Source organism: Dipodomys merriami, unplaced genomic scaffold (assembly GCF_024711535.1).
Source record: "Dipodomys merriami isolate MVZ:Mamm:240054 unplaced genomic scaffold, mDipMer1.0.p SCAF_41, whole genome shotgun sequence".
Classification (NCBI taxonomy): Eukaryota; Metazoa; Chordata; class Mammalia; order Rodentia; family Heteromyidae; genus Dipodomys; species Dipodomys merriami.
In genome coordinates this window covers 3,806,292-3,820,891 of record NW_027205715.1, presented here as the reverse complement: position 1 = coordinate 3,820,891, position 14,600 = coordinate 3,806,292, and the positions used below count along the sequence as shown (strand labels likewise).

General features: G+C 50.5%; 1 protein-coding gene across 1 annotated transcript in view; it reads left to right on the top strand.

The window, feature by feature from the left end:
• Positions 1–331: 331 nt before the first annotated feature.
• Positions 332–14,600, top strand: part of Cngb1 (cyclic nucleotide gated channel subunit beta 1) — a 53,654-nt gene continuing 39,385 nt past the window's right edge. Inside the window, exons 1-9 of the mRNA XM_069992284.1 lie at positions 332–360; positions 755–968; positions 4,505–4,550; positions 5,191–5,218; positions 6,374–6,428; positions 6,698–6,737; positions 7,177–7,324; positions 8,570–8,645; positions 9,058–9,094. Of these exons, the coding sequence (XP_069848385.1) occupies positions 332–360; positions 755–968; positions 4,505–4,550; positions 5,191–5,218; positions 6,374–6,428; positions 6,698–6,737; positions 7,177–7,324; positions 8,570–8,645; positions 9,058–9,094 (673 nt within the window). The remainder of the gene's footprint in view (positions 361–754; positions 969–4,504; positions 4,551–5,190; positions 5,219–6,373; positions 6,429–6,697; positions 6,738–7,176; positions 7,325–8,569; positions 8,646–9,057; positions 9,095–14,600) is intronic.

Below are 14,600 nucleotides of genomic sequence, written 5' to 3'. Positions count from 1 at the left end.
AGGGGCTTGTCCTGGGCTGAGAGTTTGTACTCATTGGCCTGGATGGTGCCAGCTGGGCCGGGTCATCCTGCAGGGACTCAGTTCCACTGGCCAGTCCCTGAAGGTCAGCGGACTAGATATTGAACAGGTCCAAGATAAGATTGAAGTGTCACTGAAAACCATAAAAAAGAGTTTCGGTTGGCATTGTAAATACCTTATGAATTAAAAAAAACAAGAGCATAGGTTGACGTTGTGGTCTCATAATGTACTTTTAAAAAATTGACTGTGAGATTCTATGGTACATGAAGTTCCACAGTTAGCGTGTTCATTTAATGTCTCACCGAAGTTGGCCATGGCCAATTTTTGTGAAACCCTCAGCAGGTGCCTATCTCTGGCAATTCATTTTCTGCTCACAATCTGCCTGTGCGGTAGGTACCAAACAATACTGCCATTTTACAGACAAGCAAACTGAGGCCTGGACTGTCTCATAAGAACCCTAGAGCACATATACCTCCTTAGTTTAAGGACATTTACTTTTTTTAGATAGGTTCATGTATTCAATTATTGAGTACCTTAACTTACTTAACATATTTCCCTCTACCAACTTCTTTCTGCGTGTAGGTTTCTGGCCTCGAGTATTTCAATGTGATAAATACATACTTGGGGACATAGTTGCAGAAATATTTTTAAAGATGATGAGTCAAAAAGAAAATGTGATAACTCAGAGAAGTGACCCCCATGCTTGGCACAGCCACGAGCTCTCTGGCCCTTACAGGTGTGTCAAGATGATGCTGGGCTGGGTCCAGAAGGTGCTGCCTCAGCCCCCAGGAACTCCCCAGAAAACCAAGTTGGAGGAGGAGGAAATAACAGAACCACAGCCAGAGCCACAGGGAGAGCTGCAGCCAGAGCCGGAGTTACAGCCAGAACCACAGCCACAGCCTGAGCCTGAAGCAGCTCCTAAGGAGGCAGTACCAGAGGATGAGGCCCTGGTAAGAGGTGGAGGGGGAGGAGGGGGAGGAGGTGAGGCAGGTTGGCTTTGCTGCTCGGTGACTTCCCAGCTTGGGCCACTTGTTCCCCATGAATCTTCTACAGCAGAGAAAGTTGGAGCTGGAAGGACATGTGGTGGTTGTCTGGTCTAGTGATTGTACTAATGGGGCCACAAAGGCTCAGAGATTGGACAGGAACACCAGAGTTGTATCTTTAAATAGATCTGAAGGAAGTACTTTAGGCTTTGTGGGCCATGACATGTCTATTAGTTACTAAGCTCTGCCACATAATATGAAAGATGCTGGGCTAAACAAATGAGCATTGCTGTGTGCCAATAAACTTTATTTATAAAAACAAGCAAAAGGCTGACTAATACTCAGGAATCATATTTTACCATCCTCTAAAGTGCAACAGTCCTGCAAAGTAGCCAGTGCATGATCTGTTATCTTCCATGATGAGATTAGAGCATTACTCTAGAATGTAAAGGCACTATGGAACTAAGCAAGCACACCATTTAATTCCAACTTAATGTTGAAAGCAAGGAGTTAATATATACTCTGGTACAACCTATTTAGCCATCATGGACCACTGACAGTTTGCAGACTAGCACTAGTCCATGTGCCACATATTGAGGAGCATTTTTCTAGAATTTTCCTTTAAGCATATCAAAACTTGCCAGATCTGCATCTCATTCATTCAGGAGCCTGATGACAGGTAATTTAGGAGACTCAGTTAAGCAGATTTCATTCAGTGTATCTGACTGAGAATCATGGGAGTTCAGAGGAGAGCAAAATCTTAAGTTTGGAGCTGGGAAGCTGTCAGCAGTTCATCCTAGACACAGCTCTGGGCAGGGTTTTAACTGAGGGAGACACAGAAGCCAGCATTTCTAGAGGAGGAGAGGCCATTACTGAGAGCATGTTTAGGAAGAGGCACAGGGTTTGTGTGTGTATATACCTATGAGCATACAAGTGCAGGTGGTATGTCTGTGGCATTATATCTGTGTGCATGCATCTGAATTTGCAAAGTAGGCATGATGCCAATATATGCGTGCTTTCATATCCATGTGTCTTAATTATGTGTCTGTTAGTGTTTCTATAGTTCCGTGTGTATGTGTGCCATGCTTCTGTGTGCATATATGTATATGTTTCTGAGTATGCAAATATATCCAGATGTTGGTGTGTGCACAGGTATGTGTACATATTTTTATGTGTCTGTGTGCATAAATATATAGACACATTTTATGTGTCTATGTATGCTCAGGTATGGTTTTAGATACAGAAGTTTGTATCTAAGCAAGTACACTTATGTGACTTACATGTAAATCTGCATGCACACAGGTATGCACAGTAGCACGTTTGTGTGCCTGTGTGAACATGCACACATCATTGTGTCTGTTTCTGTGGCTAAGCATATATATGTATGTGTATACCATCTTTCTATGTCTATGTAAATATACAAATGTGTCTACACAATCTGTACATACTAGCAAGTCTATGCATCTGTGCGTGTATACACAATGGGTGTATTGCCAGTGTGTGCATGCATTTGTATATGCACAAAAGTATACTTTGTGTCTAGACATGTGTTCACATGTATGTGTGCTGATGCACTTAGCATGTGCACACATACATATGGTTATGTTTGTGTGCCACTATTGTATGGGTGTAGATGTGTCATGCTTCTATTTGTGTATCTATATAAATCTATGTGACTTACACTTAATCTGCGTGCACACAGGTATGCACAATAGCAGGTGGTGTGGCTGCAGAGGCAGAGGGGCAGATGGCAGAAACGGGACCCTCCCAGTTGCTAGGGAGGAAGGAAAGTTTGGGCCAGAAGAGGGAGAGGCTTGCGTCTACAGCTCCTTCCCTTTCTCCTTTCCCTTCACAAGTCCTAATCCTCTGTAACTCTGTTTCCCCTCTCTTTGGCCACTGAAGTTAGGAGCTTCCCGGGGCCCCTCTTGGGGTATGAGCCTCCGCTCTGGGTGAGAGGACCCTGGGCTGGGAGGAAGGATGTGATGCAAGTGGGAAGTGAAGCCCCTAGGACTTGCAGAGATGATAGTGAGAGAGGGCTTGGGGGCTGGGGTTCCCTTGTGGAGGAGTCAGGCAGGTCTCACCTGGGCTCACCTGGTACTGTTTGAACCCACCAGCCTCATGAAGAGCCAGCTGATGTGGAGGAAGTGGCTGAGTTCGACCCAGGCTTCCAGGGTGAGTGCTGGGATGCAGACCAAGAGGGCAGGGGGGAGGAGTCCTCTCCTCAGAGCCTCACAAGCAGCCTGGTTCATGGGTGGGGAAACCGAGGCTCAGGGAAGCTAGGCTCCTGGACACTGTTCAGCTTCCCACTCCTTGGGGGTGTATTCCTCCCTGCCTCTGACTTGCTCTCCCCAGCAGGGTGGAAGTAGGCTTTTCTGGGGGCCTAGATGTGAAGGCTGGGGGGCTTTTATCTTTTTAAAATTTTTTTCAGAGACCCAGGAAGCTGTTCCTTCCCTACCCACAGCTCTCCAGACACAGGTCGCTGTGACTCCTGGAGAGAACAGGTACTCCCCCTCCTCTCCCTAGGGTCTGCGTCCCCACTTCCTGACAACCAGGGAATTTCCCAGGGAACATAGGGTCTCCTAGGCCAGAGGAAAGGGAGGGTGGGGTTATGGCTGATGAGCTTCCTTACTATGGGGGCCAGAGGCATCTCAGGCCCAAGTCAGTGCTTCAGAAATCCCACCTCGTATGGCCTTCCTGCCGGCCAAGGTGCTTGTCAAACCTTGCGCATGTGATGCTGGGGCTGGCATTGGGCAGGGGGGCCTGGGACCCTCCAGGGGAGCTGACCAGCGGGGGACACCTCAACTCTTCTAGAGCACCAAGTATGAGAGTGCAGGGCAGGACATGGTGGTTCACTGGGCTGCACCATGCTGACCCCAAACAACAAGGGGCATACTAGGCCTCACCAGAGACTGGTGTCCCCCATTTATACAAGACTCAGGTGGGGGACCTGGGAAGGTGGCTCAGTGGTAGAGTGCTTGCCTCGCATGCATGAGGCCCTCGGTTCAAATCCTCAGCACCATATAGGCAGAAAAAGCTGGAAGTGGCACTGTGGCTCAAGTGGTAGAGCACTAGCCTTGAGCTGAAGAGCTGAGGAACAGCGCCCAGGCCCAGAGTTCAGGCCCTAGGACCAACAACAACAACAAAAGAGAGAGAGAGAGAGAGAGAGAGAGAGAGAGAGAGAGAGAGAGAGACTCAGGTGGGAGGTGTTACATCTGAAGTCTCACAGAGAGGTGACAGTCAAGCCAAGTCCTTCAGGCTACTTTGCTCATGGAGCAAGGTTGAGAATGGACTGGTGGCTTTGTCCCTTGGCAGTCCCAGCAGCTGGGTGCTAACCTGGCTCTGGAAGGGCATGGAGAAGGTGGTGCCACAGCCGGTCTGCAGTAGCAGGGCAGCCGCTGCCGGAGCAGAGGACACAGCTCAGGTACTGTGGTGCTGCAGGTGGGCTGGGGGGCAGGTTGGGAGGCTGTCCCCAGCTCCCTGCCATGTCTGCTGTCTGCATCCAGCAGGATGGAGAACACATCAAGGGGCTCTGCGATGCTGGAGACACAGGTACGACCAAGAGGCAGGACGGCTTTTCAGAAGGGAGCTGAGGGGCTGCTTGGGATGGGCCCTGCCCTAGGATGTCTGCATGGCTGGAGCTTCCCACTGATTTTCTGGTTGGAAAGATGGTGCCTGCTCCAGATCTGCTGGGCTCTGTGCCTTCTCTTGCAGCTGACTACCTCTTTGAATCCATTCTTTTCTTTCCTTCCTTCCTTCCTTCCTTCCTTCCTTCCTTCCTTCCTTCCTTCCTTCCTTCCTTCCTCTTTTTCTTCTCCTTCCCCCTCCCTTCCCCACTCCTTTCCTTCCTTCCTCATTGTTTTTATGCTTTTATTTGCAATTTGTCAATTCTTCTTCTTTTTCATTGCATTTGTTTCAACCGATACATAAACACAAAAGCTGTATGTGTTAATGGGGTGCCATGTCATTTCACTACAAGTAGACATTGTATAATTGGGTCAAATCTGTCCATCTCCTCAGACAAAAACAAAAGCACTCAAAATTCTTCTTTGAACCTTTTTGAGCTGGACAGCCCTCAGTGACTACGCAGTCACCCCACTGTGGGGTTGCACAGTAGAACTTCTGACATCTGTCTAACTGCAGCTTAACACCCATTGAACAGCCTTGTCCTCCTCCTGTTTTTCATCTGCAGATGGGGCCCTTGGGGATCAGGATGCTGGGTAAGTCCATGTCACCGAGTGTCACCATTGTGTGGGGTGCGTGGTCCAGAGCTGAGAGCCTGGGTCAAGGCCAGAGTCTAATGCTGCCACCTCCATGTGTAGCCTTGAGCAGCCTCTGCCCTCTTCTGGATCTTGCTTTTTTCTTCCATCAAATGGGACAATGCACATGTGCTATCCATGTGTCCCCTTCTGAGAATGGACAGGTGCACGGGTCAGCTCCTCACAGATGGGCTTCATGCAGGTGCTCTCGTGTGGAGCCTGGAAGGGCATGCGGATCACAGACAGAGTCAGTGGCTGTCCCCTCAGTGAGGGTGGCAGGCTGGGTGGGGACAGTGACAGATGAAAACCCTATACCCCACTCTACCAAGGAGCCCTGCTCAGATCCAACTGCCTCTGCCTGGTGCCAGGCAGGCCCAGTGTGGTTAGAGCCTCCAGCTTTTTAAGAAAAGCCAGAAGCTGGGTGCTGGTGGCTTACATCTATAATCCTAGCTCCTCAGGAGGGCTGATAGTCAAAGGATCAAGGTTTGAAGCCAGCCTGGGCAAAAAAGCCTGTGAGGCTCTGTCTCCAAGTAACCAGCAAATGCCAGACTAGAGGCATGGCTCAAGTGGTAGAGTGCTAATCAGCAAGCATCTGAGATCCTGAGTTGAACTTCCAATACCAGCAAACAAACAACACCCAAAAGAAAAGCCAGAAATCAATCCAAACATGGTATACACCTATTATCCCAGCTCTTGGGGAGGCTGAGGCAGGAGGATCCTGAGGTGGAGGCCAGTCTGGGCTACCTCATGAAACGCTGTGTTGTGACAAAACAGCAAACACATAAGTCAAAAATGCAGGTTTTTGTCTGAAGCCCTTCATTTGTAGATGTTGCCAATCAATGGAGAGGTTTTCAGGATGCGGTGGGCCTCCAAAGTAAGCCTGAAACTTCCACTTTGGGATTTATGCCAGAAATCCAGTCATGTATTCCACTGGATCAGTCATCTGGTCCACTCATTCCTTCACTCATTTGTCTGCTGCCTCCTTGCTGCAGCAAGGAAGGCTGGTGTGGCCTAGAGCCCCAGCAGGCAGTCAGGGTAGTATGGTAGACCCCTCTTATAGGGCACCCCCTCAGCTGACCACTAGCTCCTCCACAGACCCGGTCCATGGCTGATCAGGTGGCTGGAGCAGAATCTGGAGAAGGTGCTGCCTCAGCCCCCGAAACCCACAGAGGTAAGTGGTGAGTAGAAGAGGTGACATCTGACCTCCTGGCGGGGGGGTCAGAACCCTGGAAGGGGGGGTGCATACTCCAATAGCCTATTCCCCTCTGAAACCCAGGGCCCACTGAGGGGTTGAGGGGTGGGGAAGAATGACTGCCCTGTGGCTTGGGAATTGAGAGCCCTCCTGCAAAGGCTTCCGGCTGGGGCACAACTGGGGGTGTGCTCAGGGATGTGCTCAGGACTTGCTGTGATGCATTGCCTGTCCCCTCACTTCTAATCCAGGCCTGGAAAGCTGAGCCTGTGGATGCTGTCTTGGCCCCAGGTACTGGGAGGGCTGCCTGGGGTGGTGGTCACAGCCTAGGCTGGGAACAAACTAGGAACTAGGGATCTCTAGGAAAGCCCTTAGCCTGCACTAAGGGCTTGGCAGGAATATGATTGCCTGATTGCTGGTGGGGAGTGGGGGGTGGGGAGGGGAGACTGGAACCACTTTCCTAGCCTGCACTTAAGGTTGCATAAGGCTTGGTAGGCATGGCTTCTTTTGGGGGCAGTGGACCCTCCTCCCTAGTTTGAGCTGGGAAGCTGCAGGCCAGAGATAGACTTGGAAGATTTTGCTCACTCCCCATCCCAGGTGGGTTTGATGCTAAGGTTGTTTGGGGGCTCCCAAGGGGCTCCTCAGCAGGAATGCTAGTGCTTCCAATCTGGCTTCTGTACCCTGACGCCTTGCCACAGGGTCTTTGACTACTTGCCTCCCTGCTGCCTAGAACTCCCAGAACCATCACTGGAGATGGAGCTCACAGAGAGCCCCGCCCTGCCCAACCCGGGTCCCCTTGAACTCGAGGAGGAGCTGTGTCCAGAACCCCAGCCTGGCTTTCAGACATCCTCCCTGCCACCACCGGGAGACCCTGCTAAGTAAGCTTCCCCACCCCCTCCCCACAACCCCGAAAGTGCCATACCACCCTCAGGGAGCTGGATTTTCTTAGCCCCAGGCCCCGACCTTCACAAAACTATTTTCTTAAGTTATAAATGAACACATGTATCCGAGAGAAGATTCAGCCACTCTCTAGAAGCTTCCCCAGGCAACCACATCAGCAACTTCTCACCCCATCCCCTTGTTTCCTCCATCTGCCAAGCTGGTGACTGCCCTTTTCCTTTGAACACACCTAGAGCATGCACACCTGAGATCCCAAGCATCAGGAGGCTGAGGCTGGAGGATTGTGAGTTTAAGGCCAGTCAGGGCTGCATAGAGAATCCCTATCCTAAGCCAAGAAAAACCAAGTCAAACTCTACACTTAGTGAGAGCAAACTATATGCATTCTTGTCAGGGTTTTTTGGTTGTTGTTTTTTACTTACAAATGTACCATAAGGTAATTTCATACACTTAATCTCTGTTCTATGGTTTTATTAGCTGCAAACAGCCATACACTGCCCCAGTCCATTGGAAACATGGGCTTTTGTTTTTCCACTGAGTGGACACTTGGGTCCTTTCCACACTTTGGCTGTAGTCAGTACCATTGTATGCACATCCTCTGGCTTGTCATAAGTAAATCTGTGAATATACAAGTGGAATCAGATTTGCTTGGGCAGAGTCTACATACATTTAAAAGTATGATGAGCTAGGTGCTGGTAGCTGAGGCCTATAATCCTAGCTACTCAGGAGGTTCAGATCTGAGGATCAAGGTTTGAAGACAGCTTGGGCAGAAAAGTGAGTGAGACCTTTATCCCCACTTAACCAGCAAAACGCCAGAAGTAGAGCTGTGGCTCAAGTTGTAGAGTGCCAACCTTGAGTGAAAAAGCTAAGCGACGCACTAGATCCTGAGTTCAATAACAAGTACCAGCACACATGTGTGCATGAATGCATGCATGCACGCACACCCAAGGAGGGGTTTTCCAAGTACACTGAGCATGCACATGAGAGGCCTGATATGCAGTTCTGGAGGAGAGAGGCAGGATGGAAAACCAGACACGCAGCCTGGTGGGACCTGAGCTGAAGCCAGAACTTGCCTGGGAGGGGTGGGGACAGGAGGGCTTGGCAGTCAGGGGTTGAGAAGTGGGGTCCGCTCTGGAAGGCTTGTTATCTACTTGCCGCGAGTGACTCTGGCCACAGTTACCCTCCAGCCTTTCCGCTGGGAATCAGCCCCTTCCCTCTCATCACAGGCTGATGGTGTGGCTCCTACGCAGGCTGGAGATGGCCCTTCCACAGCCTGTACTCCACGGGAAGGCTGGGGAGCTGGTAAGTGCTGCACCTGGGGGCTGGAAGCTCTAGGTTGCAGGAAGAGGGGCATCTTGGGAGCTCAGGTAGGGGGCAATAGCGAGCCCAGGACATGGGGAATCAGCCTTGCCTCTTGCCCCTCTTCACACACACATTGATTCCATGTACATCTACTGAGGTTGGGGCCCCAGGGCAGAGAAGTACTACCCAGTCCACCTGTGAACAGTGTAGGTCCAGCAGAGAGGAAGGAAGGCCTGACCAAGTCCTGGGCCTCTTGGTCCCTCAACAGTAGGACCTGGCCCGCTGAGCAGGTGACTTGCTGTGGTTCTCTTATAGCACCCCCACTTTGACTCCCAGGTGAGCCAAGGAGATGGGTTGGGGAAGCTGATGAGGCAGTCATGGACTTCCCCCCCTTTTTTTCCTTCTGCAGCAGCAGCCGGGCTCCTTAGAGACGTGTGATGTGCAGACCAGTAAGTGAGACGTTAATGGGTCCTTGTGTGCATCTCCTGAGGGCTGCTGGGTATTCTTGGGTCTGAGTTTGGGACACAATTGGCATCCCTGGAGCTGAGCATCCCTCCTGCTCTATCTCCTTTCTCATCAGCCCATCCAGGTAGCCAGAGCCAGATGGTGGACAGGGCTGCCACTCAGGCTGGGCTTCCAGCTTCTATCCAGAGGAGTCCTAAGGTCAAGTGAATACCTTCTTCCTGTTGGCAGCATCCCCAGATATCTGGCTCCAGCCCTTGGTAGCAGGACAAGTGGTTTTGGCTGAGCCAAGCCCTGGTGATGGGGAAAGGAAAGGAATGGGTGTCCCTAGGGATCAGATCTGTGGGCTCCAACACTCCTGAGCTGGGAGGGGTCCCTCTCTTGCAGCTGGGTTAGGGAGGTATGTGCTGCTTTCTATTTCAGTCCTGAGCCAGGACTGGAGGACAGAGGATTGAGGCCAGGTAGAGTAGGTGATGGGCAGAGCCTGCTCTTTCTTTACTTCATGTGTCTCCCCCCCCAAAAAAACAATTGTAGACAATCATGTTTTCATTCAACAATTACCGATGGACAGCCCCACTGCATGCAGGCCTGTGATGAGTTCTCGTGGTGAACAAAGCAGCCCGTGGCCTGTGGGTGTGGCAGCCCCTTTTCCATCCTGGACACATGACGTTACTCTGAGTGACAGTCTTCCCAGTGATGCTCCCCACTGAGTCTGCAAAGCTGTGTCCAACCCCAGCCCCATGGGGGTCAATGGTCTTCATGAGTACTCTGAAGCCAGTGGAGCACTGTGGCCAGGTACACAAGCCAGCAGCTGACTGTAGGCCTTGGTCTTGACAGAAAAGCCAGGAGAGAGGTGTTAGGGTTCACGGTTGCCATAACAACAACATGAGAAGGAGAGCCTTCCACCTCAGGGAGGGACACACTGGTCTCTCATGGGGCTCACTGCCATCGTGGGGGGTGCAGAGTAGAGCTGTCCGGAGCTCAGAGATCTAAAGGCCCCACCCACAGTCACAGTGCAAATCTCATGGGGGTGAGGGGTAACAACTCTGTAATGCTGGCAATCGTGGCTTGGTCAGCAAAGTTAAGGGAGCCAAAGGGGCCTTCAGAGGCTGCAGAGGACTCAGGACAGGGCCCCTGTGCCTCTTGTCTTCCTCTCCACTGTCTTCAAAGGACTCAGGATTCTTAGCTCATTGACATCAGGGCTCGTTCCTGGGGCTGCCAGGATGAAGGAGCACACACAAGATGTCTCAAGACAGCAGGGCTGCATTCTCTCATAATTTGGAAGCCAGAGGTGGAGAACCAAGGTGCTGGCAAGGCCTGGTTCTTCCCAAGGTTCTGTGGGTGACAGCATTCCACCATTCTCCTGGCTACCCTTGGTGTCTGTTATCCCACCTGCGTTCTACCTGGCCTTGTCCATATCTCTGCCTGTCACATCTCCCCTTCCTCTCCTTTTGCTAAATCAAGGCTGATCAGATCCTTAATTTAATATATCTGCCAAGACTCTGTTTCCAAATAAGGCCAAATTCCAATGTGTCAAGGTTAGGACTTAGGCATATCTTTTGGAAGACACTATTAACTCACTCCATAGGTGACTGTGAGTCTTGAGGATGAGTGTCCCTCTCCTTCCCCTGTGCAGCTTCCTGGCCTGCCCACCCACCCATCCACCCATCCATTCATCCATCCAATGTTCAGTCTCTCCCTCCAACATTCCATTTCCCATTCCCATGTTCCATCCATCCATCCAACATTATATCCATTTATTTATCCAGTGCTCTGTATCCTCCAACATTCCATCCATACCTCCCATCCATCCATCCATCCATCCATCCATCCATCCATCCATCCATCCATCCATCTATCCATCCCAGTGTTCCATCTATCTATTCAGTGCTCAGCATCTTTCATCATGATTCCATCCATCCATCCAATGTTCCATCCCTCCATCCCACCACAGTTCCACTCATCAATCTAATATTATATCTATCTATATATCCAGTGCTTACCATCCTCCAACATTCATCCATCCATCCATCCATCCATCCATCCATATCTTCCATCCACCCAATGTTCCAGCCATCCCTCCAATATCCCATCCCTCTAACGTTCTACCCCCATCCATCCTTCCAAAGTTCTGTCCATTCACCCTTCTTTCCAATATTCTATCCATCCTCCTCCCCACCTTCCAAACATTCATCCCTCCCTCCCCACAGCTGCCCACCCTCTGTCTTCTTTGTTTCAGGGGTGGCGGCAGCGGAAGGCCTCTGAAACAAAGGAGAAGGGGATCTGGGGAGCACGGATGGACAAACGGATGGATGGATGAAGGACAAAAGGATGCCCTGAGAAGAAGACCTTCTGGGGGAGGGGGAGGAAGTGGATACTGACCCACACCCCAGTGGAACAATGAACTCCCTCCTGATCTCTCCATACTCCTAGGCTGGACAATGAAAACCAGTAGCATCCACAATAGCCCTAGAACCTCCTTTCATGATGCTAGGCCAGGGAGCAGCACCCAGACCAGCAAAGACAAGGCTAGCCAAGAGCAACCTGGAGACGTAGGCTAGACAGGAGGAGGACTTCCTCATTGGAAGCCTTCCAGGTTGATCATCTCTGTGACCAGAAGTTCTCAGCCCTCATGATGCAACATGCTCAGTACCCCCATGGGACTAGTTTGCCTCGAAGGAGTTCTCCCCAGGGCTGACCCCACTTTCTTCTTCGAAGTGTTGAGGACCAAAACAAAACAAAAACAAAAACAAAAAAAGTGTTGAGGACCACGGGTGACAGTAGCAAACATTGAAATTTACATTAAAAGCATGACTTAGTACCTCCATGCTGTCGTGGTATGATATTCTCGTTAGGATAGTATGGAAACAGTGTTAATTTAAAAAGGGTGGACAGAGTGAAGAGGCTCTGGCCTCAGAATCAGGGCTGCAGGAAGACAGAAGACAGGAATTAGCCCGTGTTCCTGGGCTCCCAGCTGCCCCCGCACGTCTTTATTTAGGCCAGGGAGAGGTTTTTAAAATTAGACTTAGTTGCTGACACTTGACAAGTCGGGTAGTTTTACACAGAGAAGCCTGCTTTCTCTCAGAACCTGCTGTCACAGGCCACATGCCTTAAGAGGACAGGCTGAGCAGCAGCTGCGGCTTGCCCTTTCATTCACAGCCACTGTTTGAGTTTGAGGCTCTTGGTGTCTAAAACTGGGCAGCCAGCCCTGGTAGAGGAAGTAAAGTGAGGCAAATGTCTGGAGGTAAGAGTGGGAGGGGGTAGTGGAGAGTGATGGACACTTCAGCTCATCTGGAGACCGCCTCCTTGATGTGGAAGATAAGACTAGAATGTTAGGTCTGACTTCAGGGGATGAAGGCGCTGGGCAATAGGAAGCCACCGAAGGTGGTTGAGCAGGGGAGGGATTCCACAAAAGATTACTTGGGTGCTGAACAAGCATTAGAGGCAGGGAAAGCAATTGAACCAGGGCCATAGTGAAAAATATCCTGCTCCCCTCATGAGAGGATGCACTGCCTGTGAATCTCCTTTTCTCAGATGATTCTGGGACCACTATTAGCAAGGCTAATAGTGAGGGAGGGTCAGTGCTCCAGGGCCAGGTGGGAGATGTCACTCACCTGCACTAAGGCAGAGCAAGTGCACAGATGCCCCGGCCTTCCAAAGAGGATGGCTTGGAGCCATCAACCTTGGGCTGCAGCTACTCCCCACCCACTTTGTTCTGCCTGGGGCCATATGCAGAGCCCCCACCCCTTCCCTTCTTGGCTGGTGATCCAAGCCTTCCTCTTCTCAGAGCTCAGACATCTTTGTAATAGGGGCAGTCTGAGGCACAGCTCACAGGCCTGCTGATGGGGTAAAAGGCAGAGTTTGTGAGGCATTGATCCCTGAATACCACCTAGATAGTTAATGCAAGCAGGAATCAAGGACAACACCCACTGTAAGGGCAGTGCCCTGTGTGGAGAGGCTCCGGTGCCAGGGAGCGCTCATCTGGGCCCTGTTATCTATCACCTGGGAGACTTGGCTCTTCTGTTAACTTCCTACATGGCCTTGGGAGAAGTTACTCACCTTTCTAAGCTCCCTCTTTTGTCTGTAGAAAGAGGGACAATATCATTCTCACTCTTTGGGCTCTCTGTTCCCTCAATGACTCCTGCTATGCCCAAGCATGGCACCCCAAAGATGTAGAGATATAGAAATGACACACAGCATGTCCAGCTCTGGATTTTATGTCTGGATTTGGAGGATCCCCAAATGTAGGTCTAGGAGAACCAAGAGCAACTACAGGGAAGGATAGTTAAGCACAGGACGGGGCAGCTTCCCAGGGCATTCTCCATGGAAAGCACCCCATGAAAGAAGGGGTTTGCTAGGCATTAGTGGCTCACGCCTGTAATCCCAGCTACTCAGCAAACTCCATCTGAGGACTGAGATTCAGAGCTAGTCTTTGCAAATAAAACCTTGCAACTCTTATCTCCAATTAACCAGCAAAAAGCTGAAGTGGGAAGTGTAACCAAAATGGTAGAGTGTCAGGCTTGAGTAAAAAAAGCCAAGCAAGAGTCCAAGGCCCTGAATTCAAACCCTAGTACTAGCATAAAATAAAGTAAGCATCTATACCTCAGTTTGCCCATTTGTAACATGGGAACACAATCTGAAAGAGAGGATAATAGTTGGTGTGAGGATGGACTAAGTTGATCCACGTAAAGCATTCTGCACACAGGAAGCACTCAGGAATGTGCTGTTACTATTATGGTAATTATGATAGTCATGAGGCCTATGAACACAACTATGTTATTGGGCGTCCCAGGAAAGGCTGTCTCCATTTAAATTGCCTCTTTGGGATGGAGGTATGGCTCGAGTGGTTGAGTACTTGCCTAACAAAGCGCAAGGCCCAGAGTTCAATCCCCAGGTCTTCCAAGAAATAAAAAGTCTATTAAAGTTACTATTATTATTTGTTGGCCCAAGGACCACCCAGCCCCTGGAGCTTTTTGGACAATACCTGGAAGGTGCCCGGAATGTTTCTATTTTCTCCTTGACACCCCAGGGGAGTTTCTGGTGATTCCTCTGTACCCACATACTGTTAGGGATCAGGGGACCTAGCCAAGGGCAGACCTCCATGATCCTTTTCCTACCCAGCAGTCAATTTCCTGGGAGGGTGGGGTGGCTGGGGGGGGAGGGGGAGGACCAGTGAGGAGGACTTCCAGAGTGCTAAGCTGTCAGCAAGGGGTGGTATCTAGAAAACAGACTGTAGTCAGTCTCCTCCTGAACCCCACAGGACCACATAGGCCATCTGAAGGTAGCAGAGCCCTGGCCTTACACACAATGCTGGGTTAGAAGCAATCTTTCTGCTCTGGTGATCCATCCACTGCAATCAAAGCTCTGTATCGTGAGGAAAAGAAGGGCGGAAGTAATAGAAAAGGGCAGGCAAATGGCTGGGGCTTTAGCTTGTTCCTGGAGCCCTGCTCTGTTGGTTGACAGTGCCTGAGTGTTGAAGCTTAAAGATGAAAT